The sequence below is a fragment of the Pseudophryne corroboree genome, chromosome 8 (genome assembly GCF_028390025.1).
Source record: "Pseudophryne corroboree isolate aPseCor3 chromosome 8, aPseCor3.hap2, whole genome shotgun sequence".
Classification (NCBI taxonomy): domain Eukaryota; kingdom Metazoa; phylum Chordata; class Amphibia; order Anura; family Myobatrachidae; genus Pseudophryne; species Pseudophryne corroboree.
The window spans coordinates 491,301,902-491,325,262 of record NC_086451.1 but is presented as its reverse complement, the minus strand read 5'-3'; the positions used below and the strand labels follow the sequence as shown (position 1 = coordinate 491,325,262).

General features: G+C 57.3%; 1 protein-coding gene across 3 annotated transcripts in view; it reads right to left on the bottom strand.

The window, feature by feature from the left end:
• Positions 1-23,361, bottom strand: part of EXOC3L2 (exocyst complex component 3 like 2) — a 399,789-nt gene that overhangs the window by 98,506 nt on the left and 277,922 nt on the right. For all 3 annotated transcript variants that reach the window (XM_063938456.1, XM_063938455.1, XM_063938457.1), the window contains exons 4-6: positions 21,089-21,243; positions 20,876-20,990; positions 20,677-20,784 (exon numbers count right to left, since the gene is read on the bottom strand). In XM_063938456.1, coding sequence (XP_063794526.1) covers positions 20,677-20,784; positions 20,876-20,990; positions 21,089-21,243 — 378 coding nt within the window. The remainder of the gene's footprint in view (positions 1-20,676; positions 20,785-20,875; positions 20,991-21,088; positions 21,244-23,361) is intronic.

The window sequence follows — 23,361 nt, the reverse complement described above, 5'->3', positions numbered from 1 at the left end:
GGAAGGATGGGGGCACTGTATATGATGGGGGCATACGCAGAGGAGGGAAAGGATGGGGGCACTGTATATGATGGGGGCATACGCAGGGGAGGGGAAGGATGGGGGCACTGTATATGATGGGGGCATACGCAGGGGAGGGGAAGGTTGGGGGCACTGTATATGATGGGGGCATACACAGGGGAGGGGAAGGATGGGGGCACTGTATATGATGGGGGCATACACAGGGGAGGGGAAGGATAAGGGCACTGTATATGATGGGGGCATACACAGAGGAGGGGAAGGATGGGGGCACTGTATATGATGGGGGCATACGCAGAGGAGGGGAAGAATGGGGGCACTGTATATGATGGGGGCATACACAGGGGAGGGGAAGGATGGGGGCACTGTATATGATGGGGACATACACAGGGGAGGGGAAGGATGGAGGCACTGTATATAATGGGGCATACGCAGAGGAGGGGAAGGATGGGGGCACTGTATATGATGGGGGCATACACAGGGGAGGGGAAGGATGGGGGCACTGTATATGATGGGGGCATACACAGAGGAGGGGAAGGATGGGGGCACTGTATATGATGGGGGCATACGCAGGGGAGGGGAAGGATGGGGGCACTGTATATGATGGGGGCATACGCAGAGGAGGGGAAGGATGGGGCACTGTATATGATGGGGGCATACGCAGGGGAGGGGAAGGATGGGGGCACTGTATATGATGGGGCATACGCAGAAGAGGAGAAGGATGGGGGCACTGTATATGATGGGGCATACACAGGGGAGGGGAAGGATGAGGCACTGTATATGATGGGGGCATACACAGGGGAGGGGAAGGATGGGGGCACTGTATATGATGGGGGTATACACAGAGGAGGGGAAGGATGGGGGCACTGTATATGATGGGGGCATACGCAGGGGAGGGGAAGGATGGGGGCACTGTATATGATGGGGGCATACACAGGGGAGGGGAAGGATGGGGGCACTGTATATGATGGGGGCATACACAGAGGAGGGGAAGGATGGGGGCACTGTATATGATGGGGGCATACACAGAGGAGGGGAAGGATGGGGGCACTGTATATGATGGGGGCATACACAGAGGAGGGGTAGGATGGGGGCACTGTATATGATGGGGGCATACACAGAGGAGGGGAAGGATGGGGGCACTGTATATGATGGGGGCATACACAGGGGAGGGTAAGAATGGGGGCATACGCAGGGGAGGGGAAGGATGGGGGCACTGATTATGATGGGGCATACACAGGGGAGGGGAAGGATGGAGGCACTGTATATGATGGGGGCATACACAGGGGAGGGGAAGGATGGAGGCACTGTATATGATGGGGGCATACACAGGGGAGGGGAAGGATGGGGGCACTGTATATGATGGGGCATACGCAGGGGAGGGGAAGGATGGGGCACTGTATATGATGGGGCATACGCAGGGGAGGGGAAGGATGGGGGCACTGTATATGATGGGGCATACGCAGAGGAGGGGAAGGATGGGGCACTGTATATGATGGGGGCATACACAGGGGAGGGGAAGGATGGGGGCACTGTATATGATGGGGACATACACAGGGGAGGGGAAGGATGGGGGCACTGTATATGATGGGGGCATACGCAGAGGAGGGGAAGGATGGGGCACTGTATATGATGGGGGCATACACAGGAGAGGGGAAGGATGGGGGCACTGTATATGATGGGGACATACACAGGAGAGGGGAAGGATGGGGGCACTGTATATGATGGGGGCATACACAGGGGAGGGGAAGGATGGGGGCACTGTATATGATGGGGGCATACGCAGAGGAGGGGAAGGATGGGGGCACTGTATATGATGGGGGCATACGCAGGGGAGGGGAAGGATGGGGCACTGTATATGATGGGGGCATACACAGGGGAGGGGAAGGATGGGGGCACTGTATATGATGGGGGCATACACAGGGGAGGGGAAGGATGGGGGCACTGTATATGATGGGGACATACGCAGGGGAGGGGAAGGATGGGGGCACTGTATATGATGGGGGCATACGCAGGGGAGGGGAAGGATGGGGCACTGTATATGATGGGGGCATACACAGGGGAGGGGAAGGATGGGGGCACTGTATATGATGGGGACATACACAGTAGAGGGGAAGGATGGGGGCACTGTATATGATGGGGGCATACACAGGGGAGGGGAAGGATAAGGGCACTGTATATGATGGGGGCATACGCAGGGGAGGGGAAGGATGGGGGCACTGTATATGATGGGGGCATACGCAGGGGAGGGGAAGGATGGGGGCACTGTATATGATGGGGGCATACGCAGGGGAGGGGAAGGATGGGGGCACTGTATATGATGGGGACATACACAGGGGAGGGGAAGGATGGGGGCACTGTATATGATGGGGGCATACACAGGGGAGGGGAAGGATGGGGGCACTGTATATGATGGGGGTATACGCAGGGAGGGGAAGGATGGGGGCACTGTATATGGTGGGGGCATACACAGGGGAGGAGAAGGATGGAGGCACTGTATATGATGGGGGCACTGTATATGATGGGGACATACACAGGGGAGGGGAAGGATGGGGGCACTGTATATGATGGGGCATACGCAGGGGAGGGGAAGGATGGGGGCACTGTATATGATGGGGCATACGCAGAGGAGGGGAAGGATGGGGCACTGTATATGATGGGGGCATACACAGGGGAGGGGAAGGATGGGGGCACTGTATATGATGGGGACATACACAGGGGAGGGGAAGGATGGGGGCACTGTATATGATGGGGGCATACGCAGAGGAGGGGAAGGATGGGGCACTGTATATGATGGGGGCATACACAGGAGAGGGGAAGGATGGGGGCACTGTATATGATGGGGACATACACAGGAGAGGGGAAGGATGGGGGCACTGTATATGATGGGGGCATACACAGGGGAGGGGAAGGATGGGGGCACTGTATATGATGGGGGCATACGCAGGGGAGGGGAAGGATGGGTGCACTGTATATGGTGGGGGCATACGCAGGGGAGGGGAAGGATGGGGGCACTGTATATGGTGGGGGCATACGCAGGGGAGGGGAAGGATGGGGGCACTGTATATGATGGGGTATACGCAGGGGAGGGGAAGGATGGGGGCACTGTATATGATGGGGTATACGCAGGGGAGGGGAAGGATGGGGGCACTGTATATGATGGGGGCATACGCAGGGGAGGGGAAGGATGGGGGCACTGTATATGATGGGGATATACGCAGGGAGGGGAAGGATGGGGGCACTGTATATGATGGGGGCATACACAGGGGAGGGGAAGGATGGAGGCACTGTATATGATGGGGGCATACGCAGGGGAGGGGAAGGATAAGGGCACTGTATATGATGGGGGCATACGCAGGGGAGGGGAAGGATGGGGGCACTGTATATGGTGGGGGCATACGCAGGGGAGGGGAAGGATGGGGCACTGTATATGATGGGGGCATACACAGGAGAGGGGAAGGATGGGGGCACTGTATATGATGGGGACATACACAGGAGAGGGGAAGGATGGGGGCACTGTATATGATGGGGGCATACGCAGGGGAGGGGAAGGATGGGGGCACTGTATATGGTGGGGGCATACGCAGGGGAGGGGAAGGATGGGGGCACTGTATATGGTGGGGGCATACGCAGGGGAGGGGAAGGATGGGGGCACTGTATATGATGGGGACATACACAGGGGAGGGGAAGGATGGGGGCACTGTATATGATGGGGGCATACACAGGGGAGGGGAAGGATGGGGGCACTGTATATGGTGGGGGTATACGCAGGGAGGGGAAGGATGGGGGCACTGTATATGGTGGGGGCATACACAGGGGAGGGGAAGGATGGAGGCACTGTATATGATGGGGGCATACACAGGGGAGGGGAAGGATGGAGGCACTGTATATGATGGGGGCATACGCAGGGGAGGGGAAGGATGGGGGCACTGTATATGATGGGGACATACGCAGGGGAGGGGAAGGATGGGGGCACTGTATATGATGGGGCATACGCAGGGGAGGGGAAGGAAGGGGGCACTGTATATGATGGGGCATACGCAGAGGAGGGGAAGGATGGGGCACTGTAAATGATGGGGGCATACGCAGGGGAGGGGAAGGATGGGGGCACTGTATATGATGGGGTATACGCAGGGGAGGGGAAGGATGGGGGCACTGTATATGATGGGGACATACATACACAGGGGAGGGGAAGGATGGGGGCACTGTATATGATGGGGGCATACGCAGAGGAGGGGAAGGATGGGGCACTGTATATGATGGGGGCATACGCAGAGGAGGGGAAGGATGGGGGCACTGTATATGATGGGGGCATACGCAGAGGAGGGGAAGGATGGGGCACTGTATATGATGGGGGCATACACAGGAGAGGGGAAGGATGGGGGCACTGTATATGATGGGGACATACACAGGAGAGGGGAAGGATGGGGGCACTGTATATGATGGGGGCATACACAGGGGAGGGGAAGGATGGGGGCACTGTATATGATGGGGGCATACACAGGGGAGGGGAAGGATGGGGGCACTGTTTATGATGGGGGCATACACAGGGGAGGGGAAGGATGGGGGCACTGTATATGATGGGGACATACACAGGGGAGGGGAAGGATGGGGGCACTGTATATGATGGGGGCATACACAGGGGAGGGGAAGGATGGGGGCACTGTATATGATGGGGGTATACGCAGGGAGGGGAAGGATGGAGGCACTGTATATGATGGGGGCATACACAGGGGAGGGGAAGGATGGAGGCACTGTATATGATGGGGGCATACACAGGGGAGGGGAAGGATGGGGGCACTGTATATGATGGGGACATACACAGGGGAGGGGAAGGATGGGGGCACTGTATATGATGGGGACATACACAGGGGAGGGGAAGGATGGGGGCACTGTATATGATGGGGGCATACACAGGGGAGGGGAAGGATGGGGGCACTGTATATGATGGGGGTATACGCAGGGAGGGGAAGGATGGGGGCACTGTATATGGTGGGGGCATACGCAGGGGAGGGGAAGGATGGAGGCACTGTATATGATGGGGGCATACACAGGGGAGGGGAAGGATGGGGGCACTGTATATGATGGGGACATACACAGGGGAGGGGAAGGATGGGGGCACTGTATATGATGGGGCATACGCAGGGGAGGGGAAGGAAGGGGGCACTGTATATGATGGGGCATACGCAGAGGAGGGGAAGGATGGGGCACTGTATATGATGGGGGCATACACAGGGGAGGGGAAGGATGGGGGCACTGTATATGATGGGGACATACACAAAGGAGGGGAAGGATGGGGGCACTGTATATGATGGGGACATACGCAGGGGAGGGGAAGGATGGGGGCACTGTATATGATGGGGGCATACGCAGAGGAGGGGAAGGATGGGGCACTGTATATGATGGGGGCATACACAGGGGAGGGGAAGGATGGGGGCACTGTATATGATGGGGGCATACACAGAGGAGGGGAAGGATGGGGGCACAGTATATGATGGGGGCATACACAGGGGAGGGGAAGGATGGGGGCACTGTATATGATGGGGGCATACACAGGGGAGGGGAAGGATGGGGGCACTGTATATGATGGGGACATACACAGAGGAGGGGAAGGATGGGGGCACTGTATATGATGGGGGCATACACAGGGGAGGGGAAGGATGGGGGCACTGTATATGATGGGGACATACACAGAGGAGGGGAAGGATGGGGCACTGTATATGATGGGGCATACACAGGGGAGGGGAAGGATGGGGGCACTGTATATGATGGGGGCATACATAGGAGAGGGGAAGGATGGGGGCACTGTATATGATGGGGGAATACACAGGGGAGGGGAAGGATGGGGGCACTGTATATGATGGGGGCATACACAGGGGAGGGGAAGGATGGGGGCACTGTATATGATGGGGACATACACAGGGGAGGGGAAGGATGGGGGCACTGTATATGATGGGGGTATACACAGGGGAGGGGAAGGATGGGGGCACTGTATATGATGGGGGTATACACAGGGGAGGGGAAGGATGGGGGCACTGTATATGATGGGGGCATACACAAAGGAGGGGAAGGATGGGGGCACTGTATATGATGGGACATACACAGGGGAGGGGAAGGATGGGGGCACTGTATATGATGGGGGCATACGCAGGGGAGGGGAAGGATGGGGGCACTGTATATGATGGGGGCATACGCAGGGGAGGGGAAGGGTGGGGGCACTGTATATGATGGTGGCATACGCAGGGGAGGGGAAGGATGGGGGCACTGTATATGGTGGGGGCATACACAGGGGAGGGGAAGGATGGGGGCACTGTATATGATGGGGACATACACAGGGGAGGGGAAGGATGGGAGCACTGTATATGATGGGGGCATACACAGGGGAGGGGAAGGATGGGGGCACTGTATATGATGGGGGCATACGCAGGGGAGGGGAAGGATGGGAGCACTGTATATGATGGGGGCATACGCAGGGGAGGGGAAGGATGGGGGCACTGTATATGATGTGGGCATACGCAGGGGAGGGGAAGGATAGGAGCACTGTATATGATGTGGGCATACGCAGGGGAGGGGAAGGATGGGGGCACTGTATATGATGGGGGCATACACAGGGGAGGGGAAGGATGGGGGCACTGTATATGATGGGGGCATACACAGGGGAGGGGAAGGATGGGGGCACTGTATATGATGGGGGCATACACAGAGGAGGGGAAGGATGGGGGCACTGTATATGATGGGGGCATACACAGGGGAGGGGAAGGATGGGGGCACTGTATATGATGGGGACATACACAGAGGAGGGGAAGGATGGGGCACTGTATATGATGGGGCATACACAGGGGAGGGGAAGGATGGGGGCACTGTATATGATGGGGGCATACACAGGGGAGGGGAAGGATGGGGGGCACTGTATATGATGGGGACATACTCAGGGGAGGGGAAGGATGGGAGCACTGTATATGATGGGGGCATACACAGGGGAGGGGAAGGATGGGGGCACTGTATATGATGGGGGCATACGCAGAGGAGGGGAAGGATGGGGGCACTGTATATGATGGGGGCATACACAGGAGAGGGGAAGGATGGGGGCACTGTATATGATGGGGACATACACAGGAGAGGGGAAGGATGGGGGCACTGTATATGATGGGGACATACACAGGAGAGGGGAAGGATGGGGGCACTGTATATGATGGGGGCATACACAGGGGAGGGGAAGGATGGGGGCACTGTATATGGTGGGGGCATACGCAGGGGAGGGGAAGGATGGGGGCACTGTATATGGTGGGGGCATACGCAGGGGAGGGGAAGGATGGGGGCACTGTATATGATGGGGGCATACGCAGGGGAGGGGAAGGGTGGGGGCACTGTATATGATGGGGGCATACGCAGGGGAGGGGAAGGATGGGGGCACTGTATATGGTGGGGGCATACGCAGGGGAGGGGAAGGATGGGGGCACTGTATATGGTGGGGGCATACGCAGGGGAGGGGAAGGATGGGGGCACTGTATATGATGGGGACATACGCAGGGGAGGGGAAGGATGGGGGCACTGTATATGATGGGGACATACGCAGGGGAGGGGAAGGATGGGGGCACTGTATATGATGGGGGCATACACAGGAGAGGGGAAGGATGGGGGCACTGTATATGATGGGGACATACACAGGGGAGGGGAAGGATGGGGGCACTGTATATGATGGGGTATACGCTGGGGAGGGGAAGGATGGGGGCACTGTATATGATGGGGTATACGCAGGGGAGGGGAAGGATGGGGGCACTGTATATGATGGGGGCATACGCAGGGGAGGGGAAGGATGGGGGCACTGTATATGGTGGGGGCATACGCAGGGGAGGGGAAGGATGGGGGAACTGTATATGGTGGGGGCATACGCAGGGGAGGGGAAGGATGGGGGCACTGTATATGATGGGGACATACACAGGGGAGGGGAAGGATGGGGGCACTGTATATGATGGGGGCATACGCAGGGGAGGGGAAGGATGGGGGCACTGTATATGATGGGGGCATACGCAGGGGAGGGGAAGGGTGGGGGCACTGTATATGGTGGGGGCATACGCAGGGGAGGGGAAGGGTGGGGGCACTGTATATGGTGGGGGCATACGCAGGGGAGGGGAAGGATGGGGGCACTGTATATGATGGGGTATACGCAGGGGAGGGGAAGGATGGGGGCACTGTATATGATGGGGGCATACGCAGGGGAGGGGAAGGATGGGGGCACTGTATATGATGGGGACATACACAGGGGAGGGGAAGGATGGGGGCACTGTATATGATGGGGCATACGCAGGGGAGGGGAAGGAAGGGGGCACTGTATATGATGGGGCATACGCAGAGGAGGGGAAGGAAGGGGGCACTGTATATGATGGGGGCATACACAGGGGAGGGGAAGGATGGGGGCACTGTATATGATGGGGACATACACAGGGGAGGGGAAGGATGGGGGCACTGTATATGATGGGGTATACGCTGGGGAGGGGAAGGATGGGGGCACTGTATATGATGGGGTATACGCAGGGGAGGGGAAGGATGGGGGCACTGTATATGATGGGGGCATACGCAGAGGAGGGGAAGGGTGGGGGCACTGTATATGATGGGGGCATACGCAGGGGAGGGGAAGGATGGGGGCACTGTATATGGTGGGGGCATACGCAGGGGAGGGGAAGGATGGGGGCACTGTATATGGTGGGGGCATACGCAGGGGAGGGGAAGGATGGGGGCACTGTATATGATGGGGACATACACAGGGGAGGGAAAGGATGGGGGCACTGTATATGATGGGGGCATACACAGGGGAGGGGAAGGATGGGGGCACTGTATATGATGGGGGTATACGCAGGGAGGGGAAGGATGGGGGCACTGTATATGGTGGGGGCATACACAGGGGAGGGGAAGGATGGGGGCACTGTATATGATGGGGGCATAACACAGGGGAGGGGAAGGATGGAGGCACTGTATATGATGGGGGCATACACAGGGGAGGGGAAGGATGGGGGCACTGTATATGATGGGGACATACACAGGGGAGGGGAAGGATGGGGGCACTGTATATGATGGGGCATACGCAGGGGAGGGGAAGGAAGGGGGCACTGTATATGATGGGGCATACGCAGAGGAGGGGAAGCATGGGGCACTGTATATGATGGGGGCATACACAGGGGAGGGGAAGGATGGGGGCACTGTATATGATGGGGACATACACAGGGGAGGGGAAGGATGGGGGCACTGTATATGATGGGGGCATACACAGGAGAGGGGAAGGATGGGGGCACTGTATATGATGGGGACATACACAGAGGAGGGGAAGGATGGGGCACTGTATATGATGGGGGCATACACAGAGGAGGGGAAGGATGGGGGCACTGTATATGATGGGGCATACACAGAGGAGGGGAAGGATGGGGGCACTGTATATGATGGGGGAATACACAGGGAGGGGAAGGATGGGGGCACTGTATATGATGGGGACATACACAGGTGAGGGGAAGGATGGGGGCACTGTATATGATGGGGGCATACGCAGGGGAGGGGAAGGATGGGGGCACTGTATATGATGGGGCATACGCAGGAGAGGGGAAGGATGGGGGCACTATATATGATGGGGGCATACACAGGGGAGGGGAAGGATGGGGGCACTGTGTATGATGGGGGCATACACAGAGGAGGGGAAGGATGGGGGCACTGTATATGATGGGGGCATACACAGAGGAGGGGAAGGATGGGGGCACTGTATATGGTGGGGCATACGCAGGGAGGGGAAGGATGGGGGCACTGTATATGGTGGGGCATACGCAGGGAGGGGAAGGATGGGGGCACTGTATATGATGGGGCATACGCAGGGAGGGGAAGGATGGGGGCACTGTATATGATGGGGCATACGCAGGGAGGGGAAGGATGGGGGCACTGTATATGATGGGGCATACGCAGGGAAGGGAAGGATGAGGGCACTGTATATGATGGGGCATACGCAGGGAGGGGAAGGATGGGGGCACTGTATATGATGGGGCATACGCAGGGAGGGGAAGGATGGGGGCACTGTATATGATGGGGCATACGCAGGGAGGGGAAGGATGGGGGCACTGTATATGATGGGACATACACAGGGGAGGGGAAGGATGGGGGCACTGTATATGATGGGGGCATACACAGGGGAGGGGAAGGATGGGGGCACTGTATATGATGGGGACATACACAGGGAGGGGAAGGATGGGGGCACTGTATATGATGGGGGTATACACAGAGGAGGGGAAGGATGGGGGCACTGTATATGATGGGACATACACAGGGGAGGGGAAGGATGGGGGCACTGTATATGATGGGGACATACACAGGGGAGGGGAAGGATGGGGGCACTGTATATGATGGGGCATACGCAGGGGAGGGGAAGGAAGGGGGCACTGTATATGATGGGGCATACGCAGAGGACGGGAAGGATGGGGCACTGTATATGATGGGGGCATACACAGGGGAGGGGAAGGATGGGGGCACTGTATATGATGGGGACATACACAGGAGAGGGGAAGGATGGGGGCACTGTATATGATGGGGACATACACAGGGGAGGGGAAGGATGGGGCACTGTATATGATGGGGGCATACGCAGGGGAGGGGAAGGATGGGGGCACTGTATATGGTGGGGGCATACGCAGGGGAGGGGAAGGATGGGGGCACTGTATATGGTGGGGGCATACGCAGGGGAGGGGAAGGATGGGGGCACTGTATATGATGGGGACATACACAGGGGAGGGGAAGGATGGGGGCACTGTATATGATGGGGGCATACACAGGGGAGGGGAAGGATGGGGGCACTGTATATGATGGGGTATACGCAGGGGAGGGGAAGGATGGGGGCACTGCATATGATGGGGACATACGCAGGGGAGGGGAAGGATGGGGGCACTGTATATGATGGGGGCATACGCAGGGGAGGGGAAAGATGGGGGCACTGTATATGGTGGGGGCATACGCAGGGGAGGGGAAGGATGGGGGCACTGTATATGATGGGGTATACGCAGGGGAGGGGAAGGATGGGGGCACTGTATATGATGGGGACATACACAGGGGAGGGGGAAGGATGGGGGCACTGTATATGATGGGGCATACACAGGGGAGGGGAAGGATGGGGGCGCTGTATATGATGGGGGCATACACAGGGGAGGGGAAGGATGGGGGCACTGTATATGATGGGGCATACGCAGGGGAGGGGAAGGATGGGGGCACTGTATATGATGGGGGCATACACAGGAGAGGGGAAGGATGGGGGCACTGTATATGATGGGGGCATACACAGGGGAGGGGAAGGATGGGGGCACTGTATATGATGGGGTATACACAGGGGAGGGGAAGGATGGGGGCACTGTATATGATGGGGACATACACAGGGGAGGGGAAGGATGGGGGCACTGTATATGATGGGGACATACACAGGGGAGGGGAAGGATGGGGCACTGTATATGATGGGGGCATACACAGGGGAGGGGAAGGATGGGGGCACTGTATATGATGGGGGCATACACAGGGGAGGGGAAGGATGGGGGCACTGTACATGAAGGGGGCATACACAGGGGAGGGGAAGGATGGGGGCACTGTATATGATGGGGGCATACACAGGGGAGGGGAAGGATGGGGGCACTGTATATGATGGGGACATACACAGAGGAGGGGAAGGATGGGGACACTGTATATGATGGGGGCATACACAGGGGAGGGGAAGGATGGGGGCACTGTATATGATGGGGACATACACAAAGGAGGGGAAGGATGGGGCACTGTGTATGATGGGGCATACACAGGGGAGGAGAAGGATGGGGGCACTGTATATGATGGGGGCATACACAGGAGAGGGGAAGGATGGGGGCACTGTATATGATGGGGACATACACAGAGGAGGGGAAGGATGGGGCACTGTATATGATGGGGGCATACACAGAGGAGGGGAAGGATGGGGGCACTGTATATGATGGGGGCATACACAGGGGAGGGGAAGGATGGGGGCACTGATAATGATGGGGGCATACACAGGAGAGGGGAAGGATGGGGGCACTGTATATGATGGGGGAATACACAGGGGAGGGGAAGGATGGGGGCACTGTATATGATGGGGGCATACACAGGGGAGGGGAAGGATGGGGGCACTGTATATGATGGGGACATACACAGGGAGGGGAAGGATGGGGGCACTGTATATGATGGGGGTATACACAGAGGAGGGGAAGGATGGGGGCACTGTATATGATGGGACATACACAGGGGAGGGGAAGGATGGGGGCACTGTATATGATGGGGACATACACAGGGGAGGGGAAGGATGGGGGCACTGTATATGATGGGGCATACGCAGGGGAGGGGAAGGAAGGGGGCACTGTATATGATGGGGCATACGCAGAGGAGGGGAAGGATGGGGCACTGTATATGATGGGGGCATACACAGGGGAGGGGAAGGATGGGGGCACTGTATATGATGGGGACATACGCAGGGGAGGGGAAGGATGGGGGCACTGTATATGATGGGGGCATACGCAGAGGAGGGGAAGGATGGGGGCACTGTATATGATGGGGGCATACACAGGAGAGGGGAAGGATGGGGGCACTGTATATGATGGGGACATACACAGGAGAGGGGAAGGATGGGGGCACTGTATATGATGGGGACATACGCATGGAGGGGAAGGATGGGGGCACTGTATATGATGGGGCATACGCAGAGGAGGGGAAGGATGGGGGCACTGTATATGATGGGGGCATACACAGGGGAGGGGAAGGATGGGGGCACTGTGTATGATGGGGGCATACACAGAGGAGGGGAAGGATGGGGGCACTGTGTATGATGGGGGCATACACAGAGGAGGGGAAGGATGGGGGCACTGTATATGATGGGGGCATACACAGAGGAGGGGAAGGATGGGGGCACTGTATATGGTGGGGCATACGCAGGGAGGGGAAGGATGGGGGCACTGTATATGATGGGGCATACGCAGGGAAGGGAAGGATGAGGGCACTGTATATGATGGGGCATACGCAGGGAGGGGAAGGATGGGGGCACTGTATATGATGGGGGCATACGCAGGGGAGGGGAAGGATGGGGGCACTGTATATGATGGGGGCATACGCAGGGAGGGGAAGGATGGGGGCACTGTATATGATGGGGCATACGCAGGGAGGGGAAGGATGGGGGCACTGTATATGATGGGGCATACGCAGAGGAGGGGAAGGATGGGGGCACTGTATATGATGGGGACATACACAGGGGAGGGGAAGGATGGGGGCACTGTATATGATGGGGGCATACACAGGGGAGGGGAAGGATGGGGGCACTGTATATGATGGGGTATACGCAGGGGAGGGGAAGGATGGGGGCACTGTATATGATGGGGACATACGCAGGGGAGGGGAAGGATGGGGGCACTGTATATGATGGGGGCATACGCAGGGGAGGGGAAGGATGGGGGCACTGTATATGGTGGGGGCATACGCAGGGGAGGGGAAGGATGGGGGCACTGTATATGATGGGGTATACGCAGGGGAGGGGAAGGATGGGGGCACTGTATATGATGGGGACATACACAGGGGAGGGGAAGGATGGGGGCACTGTATATGATGGGGGCATACACAGGGGAGGGGAAGGATGGGGGCACTGTATATGATGGGGGCATACACAGGGGAGGGGAAGGATGGGGGCACTGTATATGATGGGGCATACGCAGGGGAGGGGAAGGATGGGGGCACTGTATATGATGGGGGCATACACAGGAGAGGGGAAGGATGGGGGCACTGTATATGATGGGGGCATACACAGGGGAGGGGAAGGATGGGGGCACTGTATATGATGGGGTATACACAGGGGAGGGGAAGGATGGGGGCACTGTATATGATGGGGACATACACAGGGGAGGGGAAGGATGGGGGCACTGTATATGATGGGGACATACACAGGGGAGGGGAAGGATGGGGCACTGTATATGATGGGGGCATACACAGGGGAGGGGAAGGATGGGGGCACTGTATATGATGGGGGCATACACAGGGGAGGGGAAGGATGGGGGCACTGTACATGAAGGGGGCATACACAGGGGAGGGGAAGGATGGGGGCACTGTATATGATGGGGGCATACACAGGGGAGGGGAAGGATGGGGGCACTGTATATGATGGGGACATACACAGAGGAGGGGAAGGATGGGGACACTGTATATGATGGGGGCATACACAGGGGAGGGGAAGGATGGGGGCACTGTATATGATGGGGACATACACAAAGGAGGGGAAGGATGGGGCACTGTATATGATGGGGCATACACAGGGGAGGAGAAGGATGGGGGCACTGTATATGATGGGGGCATACACAGGAGAGGGGAAGGATGGGGGCACTGTATATGATGGGGACATACACAGAGGAGGGGAAGGATGGGGCACTGTATATGATGGGGGCATACACAGAGGAGGGGAAGGATGGGGGCACTGTATATGATGGGGCATACACAGAGGAGAAGAAGGATGGGGGCACTGTATATGATGGGGGCATACACAGGGAGGGGAAGGATGGGGGCACTGTATATGATGGGGGCATACACAGAGGAGGGGAAGGATGGGGGCACTGTATATGGTGGGGGCATACGCAGGGGAGGGGAAGGATGGGGACACTGTATATGATGGGGGCACACGCATGGAGGGGAAGGATGGGGGCACTGTATATGATGGGGGTATACACAGGGGAGGGGAAGGATGGGGGCACTGTATATGATGGGCGCATACACAGGGGAGGGGAAGGATGGGGGCACTGTATATGATGGGCGCATACACAGGGGAGGGGAAGGATGGGGGCACTGTATATGATGGGGCATACGCAGGAGAGGGGAAGGATGGGGGCACTGTATATGATGGGGGCATACACAGGGGAGGGGAAGGATGGGGGCACTGTGTATGATGGGGGCATACACAGAGGAGGGGAAGGATGGGGGCACTGTATATGATGGGGGCATACACAGAGGAGGGGAAGGATGGGGGCACTGTATATGGTGGGGCATACGCAGGGAGGGGAAGGATGGGGGCACTGTATATGATGGGGCATACGCAGGGAAGGGAAGGATGAGGGCACTGTATATGATGGGGCATACGCAGGGAGGGGAAGGATGGGGGCACTGTATATGATGGGGCATACGCAGGGAGGGGAAGGATGGGGGCAATGTATATGATGGGGCATACGCAGGGAGGGGAAGGATGGGGGCACTGTATATGATGGGGCATACGCAGGGAGGGGAAGGATGGGGGCACTGTATATGATGGGGCATACGCAGAGGAGGGGAAGGATGGGGGCACTGTATATGATGGGGACATACACAGGGGAGGGGAAGGATGGGGGCACTGTATATGATGGGGGCATACGCAGGGGAGGGGAAGGATGGGGGCACTGTATATGATGGGGTATACGCAGGGGAGGGGAAGGATGGGGGCACTGTATATGATGGGGACATACGCAGGGGAGGGGAAGGATGGGGGCACTGTATATGATGGGGGCATACGCAGGGGAGGGGAAAGATGGGGGCACTGTATATGGTGGGGGCATACGCAGGGGAGGGGAAGGATGGGGGCACTGTATATGATGGGGTATACGCAGGGGAGGGGAAGGATGGGGGCACTGTATATGATGGGGACATACACAGGGGAGGGGAAGGATGGGGGCACTGTATATGATGGGGCATACACAGGGGAGGGGAAGGATGGGGGCACTGTATATGATGGGGGCATACACAGGGGAGGGGAAGGATGGGGGCACTGTATATGATGGGGCATACGCAGGGGAGGGGAAGGATGGGGGCACTGTATATGATGGGGGCATACACAGGAGAGGGGAAGGATGGGGGCACTGTATATGATGGGGGCATACACAGGGGAGGGGAAGGATGGGGGCACTGTATATGATGGGGTATACACAGGGGAGGGGAAGGATGGGGGCACTGTATATGATGGGGACATACACAGGGGAGGGGAAGGATGGGGCACTGTATATGATGGGGGCATACACAGGGGAGGGGAAGGATGGGGGCACTGTATATGATGGGGGCATACACAGGGGAGGGGAAGGATGGGGGCACTGTATATGAAGGGGGCATACACAGGGGAGGGGAAGGATGGGGGCACTGTATATGATGGGGGCATACACAGGGGAGGGGAAGGATGGGGGCACTTTATATGATGGGGACATACACAGAGGAGGGGAAGGATGGGGACACTGTATATGATGGGGGCATACACAGGGGAGGGGAAGGATGGGGGCACTGTATATGATGGGGACATACACAAAGGAGGGGAAGGATGGGGCACTGTATATGATGGGGCATACACAGGGGAGGGGAAGGATGGGGGCACTGTATATGATGGGGGCATACACAGGAGAGGGGAAGGATGGGGGCACTGTATATGATGGGGACATACACAGGGGAGGGGAAGGATGGGGGCACTGTATATGATGGGGCATACGCAGGGGAGGGGAAGGAAGGGGGCACTGTATATGATGGGGACATACACAGGGGAGGGGAAGGATGGGGGCACTGTATATGATGGGGCATACACAGGGGAGGGGAAGGATGGGGGCACTGTATATGATGGGGGCATACACAGGGGAGGGGAAGGATGGGGGCACTGAATATGATGGGGCATACGCAGGGGAGGGGAAGGATGGGGGCACTGTATATGATGGGGGCATACGCAGGAGAGGGGAAGGATGGGGGCACTGTATATGATGGGGGCATACACAGGGGAGGGGAAGGATGGGGGCACTGTATATGATGGGGTATACACAGGGGAGGGGAAGGATGGGGGCACTGTATATGATGGGGACATACACAGGGGAGGGGAAGGATGAGGCACTGTATATGATGGGGCATACACAGGGGAGGGGAAGGATGGGGGCACTGTATATGATGGGGCATACACAGGGGAGGGGAAGGATGGGGGCACTGTATATGATGGGGGCATACACAGGGGAGGGGAAGGATGGGGGCACTGTATATGAAGGGGGCATACACAGGGGAGGGGAAGGATGGGGGCACTGTATATGATGGGGGCATACACAGGGGAGGGGAAGGATGGGGGCACTGTATATGATGGGGACATACACAGAGGAGGGGAAGGATGGGGACACTGTATATGATGGGGGCATACACAGGGGAGGGGAAGGATGGGGGCACTGTATATGATGGGGACATACACAAAGGAGGGGAAGGATGGGGCACTGTATATGATGGGGCATACACAGGGGAGGGGAAGGATGGGGGCACTGTATATGATGGGGGCATACACAGGAGAGGGGAAGGATGGGGGCACTGTATATGATGGGGACATACACAGAGGAGGGGAAGGATGGGGCACTGTATATGATGGGGGCATACACAGAGGAGGGGAAGGATGGGGGCACTGTATATGATGGGGCATACACAGAGGAGGGGAAGGATGGGGGCACTGTATATGATGGGGGCATACACAGGGAGGGGAAGGATGGGGGCACTGTATATGATGGGGACATACACAGGTGAGGGGAAGGATGGGGGCACTGTATATGATGGGGGCATACACAGAGGAGGGGAAGGATGGGGGCACTGTATATGGTGGGGGCATACGCAGGGGAGGGGAAGGATGGGGGCACTGTATATGATGGGGGCACACGCATGGAGGGGAAGGATGGGGGCACTGTATATGATGGGGGTATACACAGGGGAGGGGAAGGATGGGGGCACTGTATATGATGGGCGCATACACAGGGGAGGGGAAGGATGGGGGCACTGTATATGATGGGCGCATACACAGGGGAGGGGAAGGATGGGGGCACTGTATATGATGGGGCATACGCAGGAGAGGGGAAGGATGGGGGCACTGTATATGATGGGGGCATACACAGGGGAGGGGAAGGATGGGGGCACTGTGTATGATGGGGGCATACACAGAGGAGGGGAAGGATGGGGGCACTGTATATGATGGGGGCATACACAGAGGAGGGGAAGGATGGGGGCACTGTATATGATGGGACATACACAGGGGAGGGGAAGGATGGGGGCACTGTATATGATGGGGGTATACACAGGGGAGGGGAAGGATGGGGGCACTGTATATGATGGGGGCATACACAGATGAGGGGAAGGATGGGGGCACTGTATATGATGGGACATACACAGGGGAGGGGAAGGATGGGGGCACTGTATATGATGGGGGTATACACAGGGGAGGGGAAGGATGGGGGCACTGTATATGATGGGGGCATACACAGAGGAGGGGAAGGATGGGGCACTGTATATGATGGGGGCATACACAGGGGAGGGGAAGGATGGGGGCACTGTATATGATGGGGGTATACGCAGGGAGGGGAAGGATGGGGGCACTGTATATGATGGGGGCATACACAGGGGAGGGGAAGGAAGGGGGCACTGTATATGATGGGGGTATACGCAGGGAGGGGAAGGATGGGGGCACTGTATATGATGGGGGCATACACAGGGGAGGGGAAGGATGGGGGCACTGTATATGATGGGGGTATACGCAGGGAGGGGAAGGATGGGGGCACTGTATATGATGGGACATACACAGGGGAGGGGAAGGATGGGGGCACTGTATATGATGGGGGCATTCTGTCAAAGTCAGAAAAATATCTCTATACACACTGCCATATTTGCACCTCATATACGTCCGCGCTGCGCATGCGTACGCTCTCCCGTGCGTGCGCATACTCACAGTCGCGGGCACCCGCAGGCGCACGGTATGCGTATTTACGGTAGAGTTTATGTGATCGTAGCGTGCGACTCAATCGTTACATATTTTAACTATATAATGTATTTTGTAGATCATGGTCCCTTTGATAGATTCTGAAAGTTTAGTTAATATAGCATGTTCCTGGACAGAGGGATCCCTCTTTGTATTGTACGAAGGGTCTAACAGGGGTCATACAGTGGTGTTTGGTACCCATCGGAAGAGTATTTAATTAGCAATATTCCGGTGTTGGTTTGGAGCGGATTAATCGCTCGTGCGAATAGTTATGGACATAAGAAGTTTATGTCCATTTACTATTATTTGCTCTTATTTAGTCATGCGGCGGGAAACCCAGTATCCCACCCACCTGAGCTGTTGGAAATCGTCACAGCCCACCTGTATGAATCAACCTATGACCTTTTGTTATAATGCGAAGCCGAATTCCTGTGTCCAATGAACAATGAGATTGTAGGGACCATTGAATTGTATTGTGTGTGGGGCATAAATAGACAAGCCGATCACATCCAACTCACTCTTCAACGGTTATCATTGCTGAAAATCGGGAGCTGGATGTCCAGAGGCGCATGCGATCGTTCCCCTTGTGCGTAAGTGTTTCTCCGCAACCATATTGTTCTTACTGTTATTGTGAGCCATTTCTCTCTCTCTCTCTCTTCTCCTCTTTCTCTCTTATTTTCCCTTAAAACATAATTGTATTGTATTTCCTGTGTAGTTATCTGGTTAGGTAGTCTATGTTATATTGTAGTGTATGACTTGTATTGTGTTAATTCTTTTGCAAGTATATCATTCATAATATATATATATTAGGCGTTGGACCCTAAGCCCAGGTATCTGTGTATTTCTTATAGTGTTTAGTATTCTCAGAGCGTCGGTGACGCTCGAACAGCATTTGAGTTAATAAGGTTATACTGTGTTGCATTTACACTCTATCACTACACTAAGGTTTTATTGCATAATGGCCCTCATTCCGAGTTGTTCGCTCGGTATTTTTCATCGCATCGCAGTGAAAATCCGCTTAGTACGCATGCGCAATGTTCGCACTGCGACTGCGCCAAGTAACTTTACTATGAAGAAAGTATTTTTACTCACGGCTTTTTCTTCGCTCCGGCGATCGTAATGTGATTGACAGGAAATGGGTGTTACTGGGCGGATACACGGCGTTTCAGGGGCGTGTGGATGAAAACGCTACCGTTTCCGGAAAAAACGCAGGAGTGGCCGGGGAAACGGTGGGAGTGCCTGGGCGAACGCTGGGTGTGTTTGTGACGTCAACCAGGAACGACAAGCACTGAAATGATCGCACAGGCAGAGTAAGTCTGGAGCTACTCTGAAACTGCTAACTCGTTTGTAATCGCAATATTGCGCGTACGTCGGTCGCAATTTTAAGAAGCTAAGATTCACTCCCAGTAGGCGGCGGCTTAGCGTGTGTAACTCTGCTACATTCGCCTTGCGAGCGAACAACTCGGAATGAGGGCCAATATACGGTTTATGGTTTAGATATAAAGGTTTAACATTGTGAGCGTCAGCGCCGCTGGTGATCTCCTCGTGGTCCCGAGCGTCCGCTACGCTATAGCGAATCATTACGTTAGACGGCAGCCAATAGCGTGCCTGCCTGTGATCTCTTGGCCGTGAGCGAACGTGACGCTTGAGCGTCTCGACTACGGCTAAGCGATTGTTACGCAACTTGCGTACCCTTACGGTACTCCATACATAATTAGCGTACAGTGTTCTTAGACCTCATAAAGGGTTTTATATGCGATAAATATTTGCGTATGATGGAGTTGGGACAGACCATCCACAATTTTTATCTTCCTATAACGATCCCATCTTTTTGGAACGGCAGCTACAGGGACACCTCCTCCAGAATACGGGGCGATACGTAGTTCTGTTACCTGAATCACTCTTCCACTGAAGTTTGATAGATCATCATTCTTAAATTCCTGTTTCCAGCGCTCTTGTTCCAATTTTAATTCTTCCTCTAATCTCTGGGACGCTCGTTGCTAAAATGCAGAGAATTGTGGGTGGTGGACGGGAGAAGACATATCTACTAGAAGCATCAGACATCACAAGGGTGCATTCATCCCTACCTACCTGTACTAAGCTGACATATTGCTGCTCCAGCATCTTCCGCGTCTCACTGCTCAGTAGTGGCTCCAGGTCAGAAGGGTTGATGAGAGAAGATATCTCTGGCCTGGACAGGACATCCCTGGTGAGAAAGGTCACTGTCAGCATCACCTTTATCACACCCCTAAACGTGGCCATTCCCCAGCTTGTGCAACATCTCCTCCCTGTCCTAGGACTGACCTGCAGTAGATGTTACTGTTCCAGTCTAGAATGAAGTAAATGTCATTGGTCTCCAGATTACGCTGGGCTGCAGCGCTCAGCCAATCAGAAATTCTACGGTGATAAGCTGAGTGGTAGATCCGGAACACCTCGAAGTCCCTGGGATAAGAGCAGACCTGGGGAGAATGAAGCACTGAATGAGGCCACCAACCAGAGTGTTAGAAAAAGAGCCTGGCAAGAATAGGGTTTTGGCACCACGGCCATCACCCAGACCGCCAGCCGCCCATCACCCAGACCGCCAGCCGCCCATCACCCTGACCGCCAAGCGCCCATCACTCTGACCGCCAGCCGCCCATCACCCTGACCGCCAGCCGCCCATCACCCTGACCGCCAGCCGCCCATCACCCTCACTGCCAGCCGCCCATCACTCTGACCGCCAGCCGCCCATCACCCTGACCGCCAGCCGCCCATCACCCTGACCGCCAGCCGCCCATCACCCTGACCGCCAAGCGCCCATCACTCTGACCGCCAAGCGCCCATCACTCTGACCGCCAGCCGCCCATCACTCTGACCGCCAGCCGCCCATCACCCTGACCGCCAGCCGCCAATCACCCTGACCGCCAGCCGCCCATCACCCTGACCGCCAGCCGCCCATCATCCTCACTGCCAGCCGCCCATCACTCTGACCGCCAGCCGCCCATCACCCTGACCGCCAGCCGCCCATCACCCTGACCGCCAGCCGCCCATCACCCTGCTCGCCAGCCGCCCATCACTCTGACCGCCAGCCGACCATCACCCTCACTGCCAGCCGCCCATCACTCTGACCACCAGCCGCCCATCACCCTGACCGCCAGCCGCCCATCACCCTGACCGCCAGCCGCCCATCACTCTGACCGCCAGCCTACCATCACCCTCACTGCCAGCCGCCCATCACCCTGACCGCCAGCCGCCCATCACCCTGACCGCCAGCCGCCCATCACCCTGACCGCCAGCCGACCATCACCCTGACCGCCAGCCGCCCATCACCCTGACCGCCAGCCGCCCATCACTCTGACCGCCAGCCGACCATCACCCTTCACTGCCAGCCACCCATCACTCTGACCGCCAGCCGCCCATCACCCTGACCGCCAGCCGCCCATCACCCTGACCGCCAGCCGCCCATCACCCTGACCGCCAGCCGCCCATCACTCTGACCGCCAGCCGCCCATCACCCTGACCGCCAGCCGCCCATCACCCTGACCGCCAGCCGCCCATCACCCTGACCGCCAGCCGCCCATCACCCTGACCGCCAGCCGCCCATCACTCTGACCGCCAGCCGACCATCACCCTCACTGCCAGCCGCCCATCACTCTGACCACCAGCCGCCCATCACCCTGACCGCCAGCCGCCCATCACCCTGACCGCCAGCCGCCCATCACTCTGACCGCCAGCCTACCATCACCCTCACTGCCAGCCGCCCATCACCCTGACCGCCAGCCGCCCATCACCCTGACCGCCAGCCGCCCATCACCCTGACCGCCCAGCCGCCCATCACTCTGACCGCCAGCCGCCCATCACCCTCACTGCCAGCCGCCCATCACTCTGACCGCCAGCCGCCCATCACCCTGACTGCCAGCCGCCCATCACTCTGACCGCCAGCCGACCATCACCCTCACTGCCAGCCGCCCATCACTCTGACGGCCAGCCGCCCATCACCCTGACCGCCAGCCGCCCCTCACCCTGACCGCCAGCCGCCCCTCACCCTGACCGCCAGCCGCCCCTCACCCTGACCGCCAGCCGCCCATCACCCTGACCGCCAGCCGCCCATCACCCTGACCGCCAGCCGCCCATCACTCTGACCGCCAGCCGCCCATCACCCTCACTGCCAGCCGCCCTTCACTCTGACCGCCAGCCGCCCATCACCCTGACTGCCAGCCGCCCATCACTCTGACCGCCAGCCGACCATCACCCTCACTGCCAGCCGCCCATCACCCTGACCGCCAGCCGCCCATCACCCTGACCGCCAGCCGCCCATCACTCTGACCGCCAGCCGACCATCACCCTTCACTGCCAGCCGCCTATCACTCTGACCGCCAGCCGCCCATCACCCTGACTGCCAGCCGCACTTTGCGGCATTACACTCGGTCATGGGCATCAAATAAAAAACTAATTAAGATAACTTTCAGCCAAATAAAAAAAAGGTGAAGTGTTTTTTTTATACAATAGTTTAAAGCAACATTAATTAATAATGTTAAATCGAAGGAATATTTTTTTTTCTACAAAAATGACACCAGGATCCAGTTTGGCGTTATTAG